Here is a 15,988-nt window from a genome sequence, read left to right as displayed (position 1 = left end):
GGCGGTATATGAATTCTAATCATCATCATCATCATCATCAGTTCTCATGTATTTTATTTTTTGCTGGTTCTATAAAAAGAGTGTCGGGACTATTGATGTGGCTCTCTACTTCTTTGTCTATTTTATTATAGCACAAACTACCAGCGCACACAGAGATCAGCTGGAAACCAGATGGCAGCATCTTGGCTATTGGTAATGAAGATGGGTAGGTACTGACATTTAAGTTCATGCTAACTTTATATATGCAAAACAAAACAAAAAATTCCTTCCAGTAGCACCTTAAAGACCAACTAAGTCAGTTCTTGGTATGAGCTTTCGTGTGCATGCACACTTCTTCAGATACACTGAAACAGAAGTTTCCAGACCCTTCTATATAGTGAGAAGGTGGGGAGGGGTATTACTCAGAAGGGTGGTGGGAATAGGTGGTTGGCAGATAGCTGTGATGAGCAATATATATATATATATATATATATATATATGCAGTAGGCATTGTGGGTTTAAGGTCAGCACAGGGTGTACTTAACAACCTTCCAAATCTAACTTAATTTTAAACATGACAAAAATAGAAGTGGCTTACTTGGACATACTAAGCTGTTTAATTTTTATTCATTTTTTTGCTAGCCTGAGGAGTTGCATATATTGTTTTGGGAAGGCAGGTGGCAAACATTTTTGTTTGCCACATTATTCAACTTGTTAATTGATCATCTCTTCCTTTCTCCCCCTCCTTTATTTTTAATATTGCAGTTCTATTGAAATACTTCGGGCTCCTGACTTGAAACTCTTGTGCACCATCCAGCAGCACCACAAGCTCATCAATGCTATTCGCTGGCATCACGATCATGGGGCACAGCCAGAACTGAGTTACATGATAGCTTCTGGCTCAAACAATGCTGTCATTTATGTACACAATATCAAGAGCGTCATAGGTAACTCTTGCACATGCTTTTAGAACCTGCCATCAGTCACTCTGTTCAGACAGCAAACTGGCGGTGCTGCTATTTCTCCTCTTCCTGGGCAATGTTGGTTCCTTCATGGCTTCAAACACTAAAGGATTCTTCCTTCTCCGTTTGTTTGAGCAATGCTCTGTGTGTATGTGCGTCATTGCACAGATCTGCTTTTATGGAAGTGTCAAGAGATAACAGCAGCTAAGACTGGAAACCTCGTTTTTTTGTGTGGTACAGCAAAAACCTGTGTTCCTGTGAAACTATTTTCTCAGTGAAGTTTGGCATTCATGGGAGATTTCTGAAAAAAACTGTAAACTATATGATAAAATTAGCCTTAATGTTAGCATGTTGTCTTGGGTTTGGGGGGGCACTGGCACTAGTGGAGTAACGGAGAACTGAAATGATGACAGTAACACAGAACTAGCATGTTCAGGAGCTGATTGTGCAGTCAGAGATTTGACAGAAATTATGTTATGCCCAACCAAAATTGTGATCCTGGACTGGTAATACCTGCTCAGATGAAACCATTAATCTTGGTAGATTGAAATTTGCTGAGCAAATAGGATGCAAGGAGTATATTGTTATTGAGTCACCATTAGCTTTGACCAGGAATAGGCAAACTTGGCCCTCCAGATGTTTTGAGACTACAACTCCCATCATCCCTGACCACTGGTCCTGTTAGCTAGGGATGCTGGAAGTTGTAGTCCCAAAACATCTGGAGGGCCGAGTTTGCCTATGCCTGGCTTTGACAGTACGCTTTGCTTCCCTTACGTTGTGATGGTTGCATTCCCCCCCCCAGTATTGTTGTGTTAAATCCACTGAAGTCAAACTCTTCAGAAATTCAAGCATTAATATTGTTGCTGTCTTGAGAGAACTGTGCAAGAAAACTATCCTTGGGAACACATTACTTAACAGCACATTGGTGTGTATGGCATTAGCCATTGTGACAGAAGATTTCTAGAGTGTGGACATGGGCTACTGTTCCCTTGTGCTTGCGCTGCCGAGGGTCTCTGACCAAATAACATTGGCACTTTTAGAAGCAATTTTTATTCTCTGACATGCGTTTAGGAACATTTGTCCAGCTGCTTCCAACACCATGTATTTTGTCTTTAGAAAACTCTCCAGAGAGACCTGTGACAATAACTGAACCTTTTCGTACTTTGGCGGGGCACACAGCTAAGATTACTAGCTTGTCTTGGAGCCCACATCATGACGGGCGACTCGTATCTGCTTGCTATGATGGCACCGCCCAGGTATGATTGTGAAAGGGTTGTGATTTTTGTACAGTTCTTCCCTCTGCCGCCGCTAATTAAATAGATAAGGGATTTAGGGATGCCTATTTTGCTCGTCTTTTTAATCAGGGAGAGTTGTATCTTGAATAGTGGCTTCTTTTGCTACATTTTGTACAGAGTACGCAATATGTGTGTGCTTTGTTAGGTGTTAAGGAGGCACTTGTGTAAATAAAGGGAGGCAGCTGCTATGAAAGGGTGCTGCTTTAGGATATTTTGTAGGTGAAATCAGCACTTTTATAGACGGGTGCATTCTTGTATTTTGCCTTTCTTGCAAAACATAAGTAATAAGAAAAAACAACATAAGTTTCTTCCTAAGTGTACTTTGGTGTGTGTGTATATAGAATTCAGGAAGTGTAAATTGGGTGTGTGTACACACACAGAGAGAGGAAACTGATCTTGTACAAATATGCCATGAGCAAAAAATGGCAAATTAAGAAAAATGGGATGTGGGTGAAGAGAATGCCTATGCAGATAGTAGGCATTCTTTGCACAGACTGTGTTGGAAGTGCTGCCTGCTGTACTCCAAAGTGGAGGGGTCTGGAGACTCAGATGTTCCTCCTTTGAGATGACCCAGTTGCATTAGCCTTCTTACTGAAAACAGGAAAAGTTTTGACTGCTTTTCTTAATGAGAGGTTATGTTCACAGGTTTGGAATGTTCTGAAGGAAGAGCCTTTGCACAACTACAGGGGACACCGGGGCCGGCTGCTTTGTGTGCAGTGGTCACCTGTGGAAGCGGACTCCATTTATACTGGAGCAGATGACTTCTGTGTTCATAAATGGGTAGCTACAAAGCAAGAGCACAGCCGCCCTCCCCAAGGTCAGTAGATTGCTGATGTGTTGACACCAGGGGGACTAGGAAGGGGGTGAGGGGAAGTAGATGCATTTGCTTCATTTAGTTCAGTGTTTCTCAAACATAGCCCTAGGGAGTGTTCCTAAGTCAGCAGGAATTGAGGCCTCATGAAGTGTGATGAAGATGAGAGCTCACCTGGCAGCATAGACAGAGCTCCAAAGATGGATGGTGAGCACAACTCATCAGTGCAATTCGTCTGGTTCACCCTCCTTGGGTGAGGTTGTGTGGCTATTCTCCCAAGCGCATTTTGAACGCACACAGCTTTTATTTTCAGGACATTTCTGTTATTTTGTAGGTAAGAAGAACATTGAATTGGAGAAAAAGAGAAACACTCAGCTCAAACCAAAAGCCAAGAAGAAGAAGAAGCCCTTGGGAAAGGTGCCTTCAATACCGGATGTAAGTGACTGGGTGAATGGTGGTGAGAACGCGAAAGAGTCTTTCTTAGAGGAGAATGGCCTGTCAGACCAAGAGGGAGAAAAGGAGCAACAGGAGCAGGATACAGTTGAGAGGATTTCCATGGAAGGTATCTACTTCGTTTGTATGTTTTCTTACACCATCTGTCCAAAGATTCCCCAGATCTTCTTTAAAGAGCAGAAGGTCCCTCTCTGGTCTGCAAATGGAACTGTGGATATAATCATTTTTATACTAGTTCAAAGAGCGGAAATTAACTTTTAAGTGGTTATGAGAATGGCTGTCATCTTTATTCATTTTATTTGAAATTTGAATACCGAAAACAAAGTAGGATGAACCCTTGACATCTGGCACAAGTAAGATCTCTGGGCTCTTAGTTTATGTAGCTCTGAAATCAGACTGTGTTATCTTTGAGGTAAACTAAACTGAACTGGAAGTTGGCCTACACTTCTCAGCTCTCTTACACTTTACCTGTTTTTCTTTTTTTAAAAAAAATGATTTTTATTAACAAACCAATCAAATCACATTAGTTCCAAATTACAAAACCGAATTTTAAATTTTTGTTTGGGGTACCCATGCTTCAAGCTCAGAAAGGGTCCAATCATCTCTTATTTTCTGCTGCTTTGATGTTCACAGTTCTGTCTTTTCATCTCTTTGTTATTTTCCTTTCCAAATCATCTTTCAATTTTCTTGTTGTTATCGTATTTTTTTCCTTTCTTTATAACCTCTGAAAGTCTCCACAAGTAAGTTGAAACGAACGTTGTTATAGTCCTGTGTGGATTTTCACATTAATCCAAAAGTCATATTCAGACGGCAGACGCCATTTCGATATTTCCATAAAATACAGTCTCAGCATCTGCTCATTAGCTTTCTCAGACCTGTTGCTCCGACATCATTCTTTTCAGGGGGTTCTGCCAGATCAAACGCAGAGTCAAATATGGTAACAAAACCGTGGCTTCCTCCCCCTCTTGACCGTCAATCCTGCAACAGAGCCTGTCTTGTCATGGCAGTTCTCTTTTAGAACTGTGTCATCCCAAAAGCCTTCCATTTCCTTTCCAGATCTTCCACAAAGCAAAGCCTTTGGTTAATAATTCATTTCCACACAGGTCATTATTCGATCTCACTTGTTATCGGTAATTGCAACGGTTCTTCTTAGGGGGGGCTGTTAGGCAATCATATAGAGAAAAAAAGAAAAGTTTTCCCCCCCTTTCCGCCACGTTCCAACATACCGACATCTTTGATGTAGTCTTCTTTGATATATTTTCCTGTTCAGTCCAACCCTTCGCTCAGCTTCACAGAGGTCAATTCAGTTAGCAATCAATACTCCCTTTCTTCACTCGAAACATGTGCATTTGCTCTTCCTAATTGTTTATCTTGAGCTCCTGCAACCAGGTCACGATCAGAAGTAGTGTCCGGGAGAGCGAAAAAAACTCACACAAGGGCTTTCTGTCTAGTGCCCTCACCCCTTCCTTCTTTCGAACTCGGGGGTGATTTATAGGCAACCGCAGACGAGGCAGAGTTTTCCCAATGCCCCTGGGAAAACCTGGGAGGCTAATTACTCCCATATTAGCCTCTCTTTTACCTCGTGTGAGCCGGAGAGATGGTATTGTCGGCCATCTTCCAATGCGCCCCTAGCGGCCCCCTACACTTTACCTGTTTTTCAACCAGCGTTGAAAGCCAGAGGCCATGAAATATTTCATAGGAAATAAGAAGCATGTGAACATCAGTTCTATTTTGCCCAGCTTTTATTTATTTTTTCAAGTTTCTGTTTCCATAGCATGTATAAAGTTGGCCATTTTTATGCTAGACATTATGCAAATGTAGTTTTGTTATTCACTGTAGTTCATAAGGATTCTCCCGTGTGTTCACCGCTTGCCTGTGTGACCGATATTCCAAAACCACCTGTGATCCACAAGACCCCGCTTGTGAGGAAGGATCAGTTTAAACCAGGTAGGTATGCATCCTGTAGGAGAAATCTAGGGAGGCTACATAGGATGGGGACATGTTAAGCCTTCTTTGCTTTTAAAAGGAAATACATTTGCTTGTATTACTAATTGTGGTTTAGCACACCTGACCGTCAGACATGCTGCTTGGGTCCAAAATACCTGGCGAGCACTAGGTTGGGGAAGGCTACTTTAGCTCTTAAATAATGATACAAGCCTGTGGCTAGAGATTCCCACTTGTAGCCTAGAACGATATTATGGCAACTCTCTTCTCAGGATCAGATTCTTCTATGAAGAGGAAAAAGCCTCGCTCCATCCTACCTCTCAGCACATCTATGGACCATAGGCCAAAAGAAGACCTGCACCAGGACTGTATGAGACTAGCAGCTTTCTTGCACTCCAAAGGTATGGGCAGCAAATTCAGTAATGATGGCTACGCTTGACTGTGCTCAGCTGAAATGTGTGTGCTGTTAAATAACACGGGTTGAAAATATGCAAAGTAGGCCAGGGTGTCTTTAATGGATGAATACATATGAAACAGTAAATTGCCATTCCAGAGATGAAGCAGAAAATCTACTTGCGAACAAAAGGACATCAAACTGAACATCAGAAGAATGTGTGTATGGGAGAGCCTCAATCTGAGTGGTCATCTGGAATCTGTTCTTGGGCGGGGGGGGGGGGAGTTCTTAAAGTAATTATGGTTTTAGGCCGGGCCACAAACTTCACTGAGTTCTTTGTATATTAATAGTGCTTTATAAGTAATCGAGAACTGTAAAACTACTCAAAATATTTTACCCTGTCATGAGGAATATAAACGTATATGTGAAACAGAAGGTGATTTTGTTTTCTTTCTTATAGCTCAGAATGAAGATATATCCTCTTGTTCAAAGGATCCTATCCATTTGGGGCTATTCACAGACAGACCTGCCCTGTACAGAATGATAGAAGCAGAAGGTTAGTCCTTGAATACTAACTCAGGTTTTCTCACCTTCTTTTTTTTTGGGGGGGGGTGATATTTGTGTGGCTGTTTAGTACCTAGTGAATCCATCAAACTTTAACCTTGAAATAAGTGGCTCCTCTACATTCTCTTGTACGCTTGTATGACAAATTGCCTAATATTCCAACTACAGAAAATAAGGATGGTGTGGGTAGGGTGGGTGTTTAAGGGGCTGAGGTGGCAGCATGGTCTCAACATTTCACCATTAAACTGAAGAGCTAATAGTAGAAAGCCGGTATAGACATTGTGTTCCAGTGGTGACTTGAATATTTTATCGTTCTTTTGCTGTACGCATTTTTCCGTTCTCCTTCTGTGGCGCTAACCAGGGAACACGTTTTATTTCCCACAGGAAAAAGCCACTTGGAGAATGGACACCCGGAATTATTTCAGCAGCTCATGCTGTGGAAAGGAGATCTGAAAAGTGCTCTTCAGTCCGCTGCAGAAAGGGGAGAGCTGACAGACCAGCTGGTGGCCATTTCGCCAATGGGTATGTTTTGATATCCCTCACCTCGAAAGAAGCACCTGCTACTTTGCTACCAAGCAGGCTTAATCAGGCTACTCTGTGGGCTTAGTGGCTGGACCCCGGAGAACAGAATAATTCTAAAGTGGTTTCCTCCCCCACAGTTAAGAATCCTGCGTTCTCTTTACACTACAAGACAAGAATGTTTTTCCGTTTTTGTAGGAAGTCCTTTCTTGTATGTGTTCACTTCATTGTTGTATTATAATTTTGCTGTCACTGTTTCAGCTGGCTATCAGACCTGGGCATGGACTGTAGAAGCCTTCGCAAAGCAGCTCTCTTTTCAAGAGCAGTACGTTAAAGCCGCGTCCCATCTCCTCTCCATTCATAAAGTGTATGAGGCTGTGGAGCTGCTGAAATCACACAACCTTTTCAGGTTACTATACTCCTGTTGTTTTGATGGGTTACAATGTAGAACACACAGCCCCCCGGCTGCTTAAAAACTAAAATACATTAAATCCTAGTTATTAAAAGTCCTGGGAATAGTGAACACTCAGATCCATTCCTTCAGTTGCATTTCTGGATATGTAACGAAGGAAAATGTATTGCCAGATAAATCTACAGATGGCAGCCTTTTAAGTGACAGTGGGCAAAGATGGATATCAAGTTTAGCGCAAGGGTGTAATAAACGGTTGTGTTAGAGCTGCGTAAGGAGCTGATGTAGTTACTTTTCTCATTTTAAATAACACTGTATTCTATCCCATCTGGTAAAGAACCTGGCCCAATTCACACATGTGTTCAAGCCCCAAAAGATCAAGTGATTACTCGCTTGTACATGAACCATTGCAGATGAATGGTCATAGATAGGTCATATATGCCTGTTACTACGCAGATAAAATCCTTCCAGTGACAGTAATTCACACATACATGAAAGACTTGCCAACTTTTGAGCAGTCGTGTGATTTCTCTACTGCTGTGCATGTGTATGTGAGCCTGTAAAGTTCACAGATAATGCAACAGTGCTACAAGTCATTCAAGTTAGACTCTTGCTGGTTTAGTGAATGCCTTGGCATCTGAATGAAGTAGAATCAATTCATGATCATTGTTAGGATCAACTTCCTTTTGAAGTAAACGGAAGCATGCTCGTTTTTCCTGTGCATTAGTGTGGTGTATCTAAATGGTTTTCTCATTTCCTCCAGGGAAGCCACTGCAGTTGCCAAGGCTAGGTTGCGTCCTGAAGATCCCGTTCTGAAGGATTTGTACACCAGCTGGGCAGCAGTGCTGGAGAAGGATGGCCATTATTCCATGGCAGCCAAATGGTATTGGTGCAAGCAACACTTTTCTTACTTTAAATGAGAGCAGTTTTGAACCTAAGAGCCAGGATCTCCTAAATAGTTTGGTTGTTTTGGAGTGCCTTCCTTCTAACATGAGATGATGGAGGGCACAATCATTTAATTGGTGCAGAGTACTGTAGAACTGTGATCCACAGATTTGGGAATGTGACAGCCAGCTCAATGCTGTTCACTTCAACCTGATCTTTGCCATTCTCAATGTGATGTGCAGTATTGGCCATGGTGAATATTGAATCACTTCCTTTCAGCTGCTTAGGCAGGGGTGAGGAAACTGCAGGTCGGCAGATGTACTGGGCCCACAAGGTCATTTTTCCAAAATTCCAGCCACCTGCACCTGACATCATATGCAAGGTAGAAATGCCAGCTGCAGAGAGCAGGATGGATCTGATGCATGAGGAGTTGAATCCTGCTCCGTTCCCTCTAGGAATGTGTGGATTGCCCCAAAGTTTCAGCAAAGAGTACTAAAATACATACCTCTATTCTGATTGCTTCTTTTGTGCAGGGACTTCAGTCCTGCTCAGTTGGGTCATGCCAGCCAGTTCCCACCAGGAAATGCTGCATAAAACAGGAATGAATTCCCTATGTATCAGTGATGGGCTTGAGGAGTATCTCCCCCCACCCTGGGTGGGCCAACTTTTGATAGGTGTGTAGCCCTGCTCACCTGTCAATAGTTGGCCCATCAAGGTCAAGGGAGATAAAGATTTGCCCCTTTCATGCCATAAACGAACCTGGGTCTTAGCAGGATGTCGCAGTGGTGGTGCCGGACATTGTTTGTTTGTTCAGCTAGCTTGATTCACATATGTATCTTAAATCTGATTTTGACTATCAGAATTGGACAAGCGTAAGCAGTCATTTTAGTGATCTCATTTTGAGTCACCCAGTACCCCCTGAACCAGCCTTGATATAAAACCAGGTACTTCAAGAAAGTGAAAATGATTTTTTTTCCATTTGTGAATTGCTTCCCATATGTTTTAAAAATAAAAACAATTTCAGATTTGGTACAGATGTAGACTGGGATAAGAATCTCCATTTATAAACCTTTCTGGAAGAGGAAGGTCTTCATCAAGTGCTGTAAAGATAATAAGAGGGGGCACCTGCTGGGTGTTGCAGAGGGTGGGTGCTGCCACACTGGGTCCAGTTCACTGCAGTGTGCAGAGATTGGTTGGGTGTCTAGAGGGAGAGACATTCATTTAGGCATCCTAAAGCTGCTGTAGCACTTTGCAACCAGAACCAGCATGTTGAACTTGGTAGAGCATGTTGAGCTTGGTAGCGAGTCCAATTCTTTCAGCAGTGTTTTAACATGGCATTGATATTCTACTCCAGTCAGCAGTTGAACCACAGCGCCTTTGCACTTGTTGTTTAGTCATGTCCGACTCTTCGTGACCCCATGAACCAGAGCACACCAGGCCCTCCTGTCTTCCACTGCCTCCCGCAGTGTGGTCAGACTCATGTTTGTAGCTTCGAGAACACTGTCCAACCATCTCGTCCTCTGTTGTGCCCTCAATCATTCCCAACATCAGGGTCTTTTCCAGGGAGTCTTCTCTTCTGATGAGGTAGCCAAAGTAGTGGAGCCTCAGCTTCACGATTTGTTCTTCCAGTGAGCACTCAGGGCTGATTTCCTTAAGAATGGATACGTTTGATCTCCTTGCAGTCCATGAGACTCTCAAGACTCTCCTCCAGCACCATAATTCAAAAGCATCAATTCTTTGCACTAGATTAGACTTAACTTTTGACTTGGGTGGTTAAGTTGTCTTGAAACAAAGTGTCTGCTGGTGAAATAAGAGTTTCTTTTGTTTATGGTTCCCTTTCAGTTACCTGGGAGCTGCCTCTCCCTATGATGCAGCCAAAGTGCTGGCTAAAAAGGCTGATACCACCTCCCTTAAAGCTGCTGCTGAGCTGGCTCTGATAGCTGGAGAGAAAGATCTGTCAACAATGTTCTCCTTCAAATGCGCCCAAGAACTTATGTCTTCCAAGAATTGGGTTGGGGCACAAGATGTCCTCCAGCAGCATGAGAGTTTGTTGGTCAGTGTGTGTTACTCCTTTTACTGTTGCACCATGGATGACTGGAGTTGTATCACCTGTTCAGTCCTGTGCATATTTGTTCAGAGGGAGATACTGGTTAGCTTTGCAAGCCCAAGTGATCATTGCAAGCCCAAGTGATCAGGGTAAATGTGAAAAAGTGATTTCTTTTTCAAAAAATCTGAATTTTAAAAGTGCTCTTTTTAATGTATATTGTGTCATTTGAAATAATTGGTTTAAATAGTATATCTCTTTGTAATTCAAAGAACTTATTAAAATTTACCATCTTAATTGCTTGAAAACAGAATCCATGACTACAAATAGAGTTAAAGCCTGCTTTTTCATGGAAAAGTTATCAATAGCACAACTTATGAGATGAAGTATCTCAAATGTGACCACAAGTTATACAATACAGTCAACCATTCAACATGGTAATCTACTTCTTGTTTCAAGTAGAAACACTGTTTTCACAACTATTGGCACTTGCCTCTGAAGTGTTTTTTAGTTTAGACACTTATACTTCATGCAGGTCTGCTTAGTTGTTGTACGTGTATATATATACAACTAGAGCCAAACAGAAATCCTTAAGCTACAGTCCAAATACATACTAACTAAGGAGTACTCTTCATTCAATACAGTGGTCTTATTTTTTCCTTATTGTTGTAAAATCAGAATTTCAGTTCCTGCCATAGGAAAATTCTGCTAATAGGAAATACCTCCATTATTTAAGTTTCCAATAAAATATTCCTAACTCTCCCAAGAGACATTTGTATTTGTGATGTGACATCTACCTTTCAGCCATATAACCCCATTGAATACATTGCATCAAGTTTTACGAGAAACGTTCTGGATTGCTTTTCCTTTTCTGTTTAAATGAATCGGTCCCTGGGTGCCTTGTTCCTCCTGACTATGGTTTTAATCTACAGGGACAAAGGCTGGTGTTCAGCGTCAACGAATTGCTCCAAAAGTGCCTTGCTGAAAAGAATCTGGTGGAAAACCGAAGCCCATCCCTACCTTGCTACCACAGCTGGACAGTGAAGCAAGGCTGCTCTTTCACAGAAATGGTGGCCGATGTGTGGCAGAGCATATTTGGTGTCGATACTGCTGAGCAGTCCAAGAACCTGCTTGAACAGCTGAGAACTATTGAGTATCCTCCCGCTACTAGCCATAGTCATCCCAGGCAGGTAATTTGCGTGTGGGCTCTGCCTGTATGGTCTCTCTGAATTGGAGAGAAGGGTGAGGAAAGGTGATCTCACTGCCATGAGTACAGTGCAGGATTAATCATAGTTCTTAGCCATGCTTTTCCAAAATAGGTCAAGAAGTTAGTGCTGTAAATCCCCATTTCAATCAATCCATTTTGTTCCTTCTGTATTTAGGAAAGGTACTGGTAGGGCGACTTATGCATTGTGTGCTTTGAGAGAGAGCTTGCATCAGTTTTCTTGACTTGCGTGTTTTCCATCATTTGGCGTTGTTTGCTAGGCAGGGGCATCTTGAAGGAGTGAGCCAAGTGAAGAGACTCTCATCTCCCAAGGACTGGATGTCCCACTGGACATTCAGTATCCTGTTGAATTAAGTGGGACTTGCTTCTGAGTAGGCAGGCATGGATGTTGCTGAATATCAGGCTTGTTCTTTGGTTGCCAGCCCCTTAAGTTGATGGTGCAAGCCTTCACATACTGTCTCCTGTGGACAGGCTTGCGTGATAGTTCATGGGTTGGAGAGACAGCTAGACAGAGAGAGCTCCATTTCCTGCTTCAAAAATAGGAATATTTTTGGTAAAAACGGTGCTTTTAAAAACAGCCCCTGTGATCACCACAGCTAAAAGCATCAAGCCACTTTCTACAGCAGGGGTGGCTACCCTTTTTTGGTCCACATTGACTGACCCACGGTCAACCAAAGGGTCAAAGTCCACACTCTGGAGCTCCCAGGTTGCCACCAAATGCAAACTTCACTGCTAAGGAGCAACTGGGGGCATATTTTAAGGCTCCTTGTTGTCCCTTTGGAGCCTGTTCCACACCTGACATCACATGACACTGGGTCTGGGGCAGATGCGTATCACTCAGGGGGAGGAACCAACTTGCGGAAACCAGATTAAGACCTCTGGTGGGCCTGATTTGGCCCATAGGCCAGAGGTTCCCCATGTCGGATCTTCAGAAACCTTTTGTGTTTTCACGGTCCCTCCCACCCCACCCCTCTCTCTCTCTAGGTTTTGTTCCATATTTCCCATGACCTCACACTGGCAATTCTGAGCCATCAGACTGCTTCCTGGGAGGAGACAGTGAAAGCCACTCTTGCAGCTGTGACTCGTAGCTACGATGCTGGAAACTTCAGACTTATGCAAGAAATCTGCAACCTCCTCCTCCCTACAGGTATAAAAACTCATCCCACATTTAGGTCAGTTTTTATATAAATCCATTGGAACAGATCAAGACTTCGAGCCCCCCAACTTACAAAGTTCCTATCAAAGGATGGTATTCTGGTAACTTTCCTATAAGAATTTTGCTTTCTTGGATCCCATCATTGGCACCTCTGGCTTCCCTTTTATTCATTAAAAGGGCATAGTTCAATTTGTGACTTAAGCAATATTGAGCAGAGGCTGCATTTGCATGTAATGAGATGCCAAGGTTCTTGGGTTAAGAAACCGTACTCGGCATGCAACCATGTTCCTCCAGCTTTGATGCACGTTGATAAGCAAACCAGGAAAAGGGATAGCTGTGTTGCATCAGAAGCTGGGACCATGAGTTTGTATCCATCTCAATCATTGCATACACAGAACACCTACTGTTGGGGCATCGGAACTTCCCCTGTGAGGGCACATGGAGGAGGAGAGGGAAGGAAATTTTCATCATGCTCACGTAATGATTTAGTTGGATACAACCCATGACTTTTTGCCCTGGTACACCACAATCTGTAAGTTTAGCAGGGAATTAAATATAATTAATAGATTAACAAAGCAGTTGTACTGAACTGTTGAAAGGGAGAGGACTGCTTACGTCCTCCTTGTTCTATACAGTATGCAGATTATGGATAATCAGTGCAGTGTTCTAGAGAAGTTCTGTTGTGTAAACCAAGGCATTGTTTTTAAAAATAACTAACATTCCACTCTGTATCTGACCCTGATTAGGCTGGCATAGTGAGGCATCTACAAGGCCACTTCCAATGACACTTCTTGTATTTCATTTCCACCAGTCAAAGGGGAACTGGCCTCTGCTTAGTGACGGGGATGTCTTCTGTGTTTTACTTCTTTTGGATACTACTAAGTTGTAGCTTTGTCACAGATGAAAAACTGGAGGGTATCTAGGGGGAGGAAGTTCTACATTAAATCATCTGTCATGTAGTCCCTCCTGAGTGAATCAGGGCAAGCAGCCCATCACATGAATGCCTTCCTCACTGTGCCAGCCTAGAAGGTATGGTAAGTGAACCCATGTTCCTTTCCAACTGTGCATATATTATGTTTTGACAGGTTGCGCTCATCTAAGAGAGAAGCTGGACAGCACAGATTTGCCAAGTATGGCAGCCTGCAAAAGCCTGGAGGCATTTGTAGCTTATGGGCAACTATACGATCTCTGGTGGAACCCGGAACGTGTGGATTTGCATGTCGTGGAACAACCAGGGCTGACCTCTGAGGCTTGCACTTTTGAGCTGTCCACTCCTGGCCAGAGTAACATCGAAAGAGTCTCTTTGCCTGAAGAAACTGAAGTTGAAGATCCGCTTTCAAGAGGACATAACAATTGCACACACTCAGAGACTGATTCAGTAGCCAGCTCAAGCCTTTTAGTGGAAAGACAAGCAAAACTGAGGGGCTGTAGAGTGCTCCTTTCAGAAGAATATGCTGCAATCCAAAGTACAAAGAGAGAGATCTCTAGAATTCAGCAGACTTTGGCAGACATGATCAACCAACATCAGAAAAACAACCTCCACCAAAGTGCCACCAACAGCCAGGATTTAACGGAATCCCCAGCAAGCCAGAGTCAGAAGTAAGTGGTGCATTTTAGTGATGATGGTAGTGCTCAAAGCTGGCTGTGGAATCCCATTGAACTAGGCCCAAATTCAGAAATTTATGTTGTGTGATAGTTGTAAAAAAAAACCAAGCAAACCCTCAGAACTTCTGACGGTGTGGTTGGGATTACCAGATGAGAGAAGTTCTGTTGTACTTGCAGAAGTTGTTCCATGTTTGCATTGATTTAGTTGGATATGACACATGGAAAAGGTGTTAATAGTCTCTCCACTCAGTGTGAGCTTTTCAGGGAGACCTTGGCTGTGAATATTTGATACACTAACCCTGAGAGAAACCTTTGACACACTTCACAAAAAACTGATCAGATTTTTTTGCTTCAGACAAGTTGCTGCATTCCTTCTATAGTGATATTTATTATACAGAAGTCAGTTTCATAATGTTTATTGACACAAAGTTATCAAGCCTTATAATCACACTTTAATTTCTAAGTTAAAGTGAGTGGGAGGTTGGGAATATTTAACTTTTTTGTATTTTTGAAATTGTGATCTCTTAAAACTTCTTTACAGTAAGGAACAAGTGAATGAACCAGTTTCTCTGCTAGATTTGACAAAACAACTAACAGAAGCAAATCAGAAACTGGCAGAGTTCCCAGATAGTATAAAGGTAAGTCTGACTTTAACATGGAGCAAAATCCTTGTTTCCCTGCTTTACTTAACAGCTCAAGCTTGTGGGAAACTCAGCCAGATGGGCGGGGTATAAATAATAAATTATTATTGTTATAACTTGACAGAAGGAAATCAAGAGATTTGGGTCTCCTTGAAGATATGTTTGAAGATGCTTGTTTTGTTGTAGCAGTAGCTGGCTAACCTGTGGCCCTACAGATGTTAAGATTCAATTTCGCCAGGGAGAATGGGAGTTGTAGTCCAGCAACAGCTGGAGGACAAAATCCTGTTTTTTACAAGATCAGTTGGTTTAAAAATCTGCATAGCACTCGTTTCATGCTACACTTTCAGTGATGTCAATGACTGGTTGGCAAAACAGCTGACTTGTACAGCTTCAAGTTGGAAAAGTGAATGAATTCTAAAATATGTGACCCCAGAATATACATGTGTGATAACCTATGAGCAAGCGAGTTATGTTCACCTGAAATATGCAGCAGTCATCACTGAAGATACCCATGCAGCTGAAAAGCTGCTTACTACAGCAGCACAGTGTAGCTTTAAAATATTGTGCTCTTTGGAATAGCACTAAATCTGGCAATATCGTTATATTGATCGTATAATGCAGCTGGGAAATGTGGTAAGATATATCACCTCAGCTTGGAGTTATACATAGGAGTTTCCAGTGTGTAAAAATACTTTTTTTTTCTTTTTTCCAGGTTTCTCCCTTCCCCGATGTACTTGAGTGCTGTCTTGTTGTGCTCCACATGAGTGTCCAGCACCATGAAGTAGTTCCAGAATTACAGGAGAAGTCATTAGAACTTCTTAGAAAATACAAAGGAACTCACATTTGTAAGGACGAAATATGTCTCATTCTAGAATGGATGAACAAGATACTTCTACATAGTCATGCCGGTCCGTGAGAGCTTTCTGAAATAATGTGCAGAAAGAAAACCCAACCTACCAGAAGTATCCATTTTTTTTTCTAGTGCTGTCAACTTATTTTCTATTTTGAGGCAATACTCTGTGGAAGGATTCTCTAACATACATAGTCTCTATGAACTTTCTGTGCACGACAATTGACCAATAAATAGTATATATGCTAAAAA

General features: G+C 42.3%; 1 protein-coding gene across 2 annotated transcripts in view; it reads left to right on the top strand.

Annotated features, from left to right (window-relative positions):
• Positions 1-15,988, top strand: part of GEMIN5 (gem nuclear organelle associated protein 5) — a 27,704-nt gene extending 11,716 nt beyond the window's left edge. For both annotated transcript variants that reach the window (XM_083728716.1, XM_083728715.1), the window contains exons 12-28: positions 132-205; positions 745-926; positions 2,058-2,197; positions 2,882-3,053; positions 3,382-3,609; positions 5,340-5,447; positions 5,717-5,845; positions 6,299-6,394; positions 6,787-6,924; positions 7,183-7,330; positions 8,094-8,213; positions 10,058-10,268; positions 11,192-11,449; positions 12,469-12,631; positions 13,726-14,239; positions 14,787-14,883; positions 15,599-15,988. In XM_083728716.1, coding sequence (XP_083584842.1) covers positions 132-205; positions 745-926; positions 2,058-2,197; positions 2,882-3,053; positions 3,382-3,609; positions 5,340-5,447; positions 5,717-5,845; positions 6,299-6,394; positions 6,787-6,924; positions 7,183-7,330; positions 8,094-8,213; positions 10,058-10,268; positions 11,192-11,449; positions 12,469-12,631; positions 13,726-14,239; positions 14,787-14,883; positions 15,599-15,802 — 2,982 coding nt within the window. In that variant the 3' untranslated portion in view covers positions 15,803-15,988. The remainder of the gene's footprint in view (positions 1-131; positions 206-744; positions 927-2,057; positions 2,198-2,881; positions 3,054-3,381; positions 3,610-5,339; positions 5,448-5,716; positions 5,846-6,298; positions 6,395-6,786; positions 6,925-7,182; positions 7,331-8,093; positions 8,214-10,057; positions 10,269-11,191; positions 11,450-12,468; positions 12,632-13,725; positions 14,240-14,786; positions 14,884-15,598) is intronic.

This window comes from Podarcis gaigeae, assembly GCF_964106915.1.
Source record: "Podarcis gaigeae genome assembly, chromosome: 2".
Classification (NCBI taxonomy): Eukaryota; Metazoa; Chordata; class Lepidosauria; order Squamata; family Lacertidae; genus Podarcis; species Podarcis gaigeae.
Note: the sequence above shows the minus strand (reverse complement) of the source record. Positions and strands in the feature narration are given on the sequence as shown.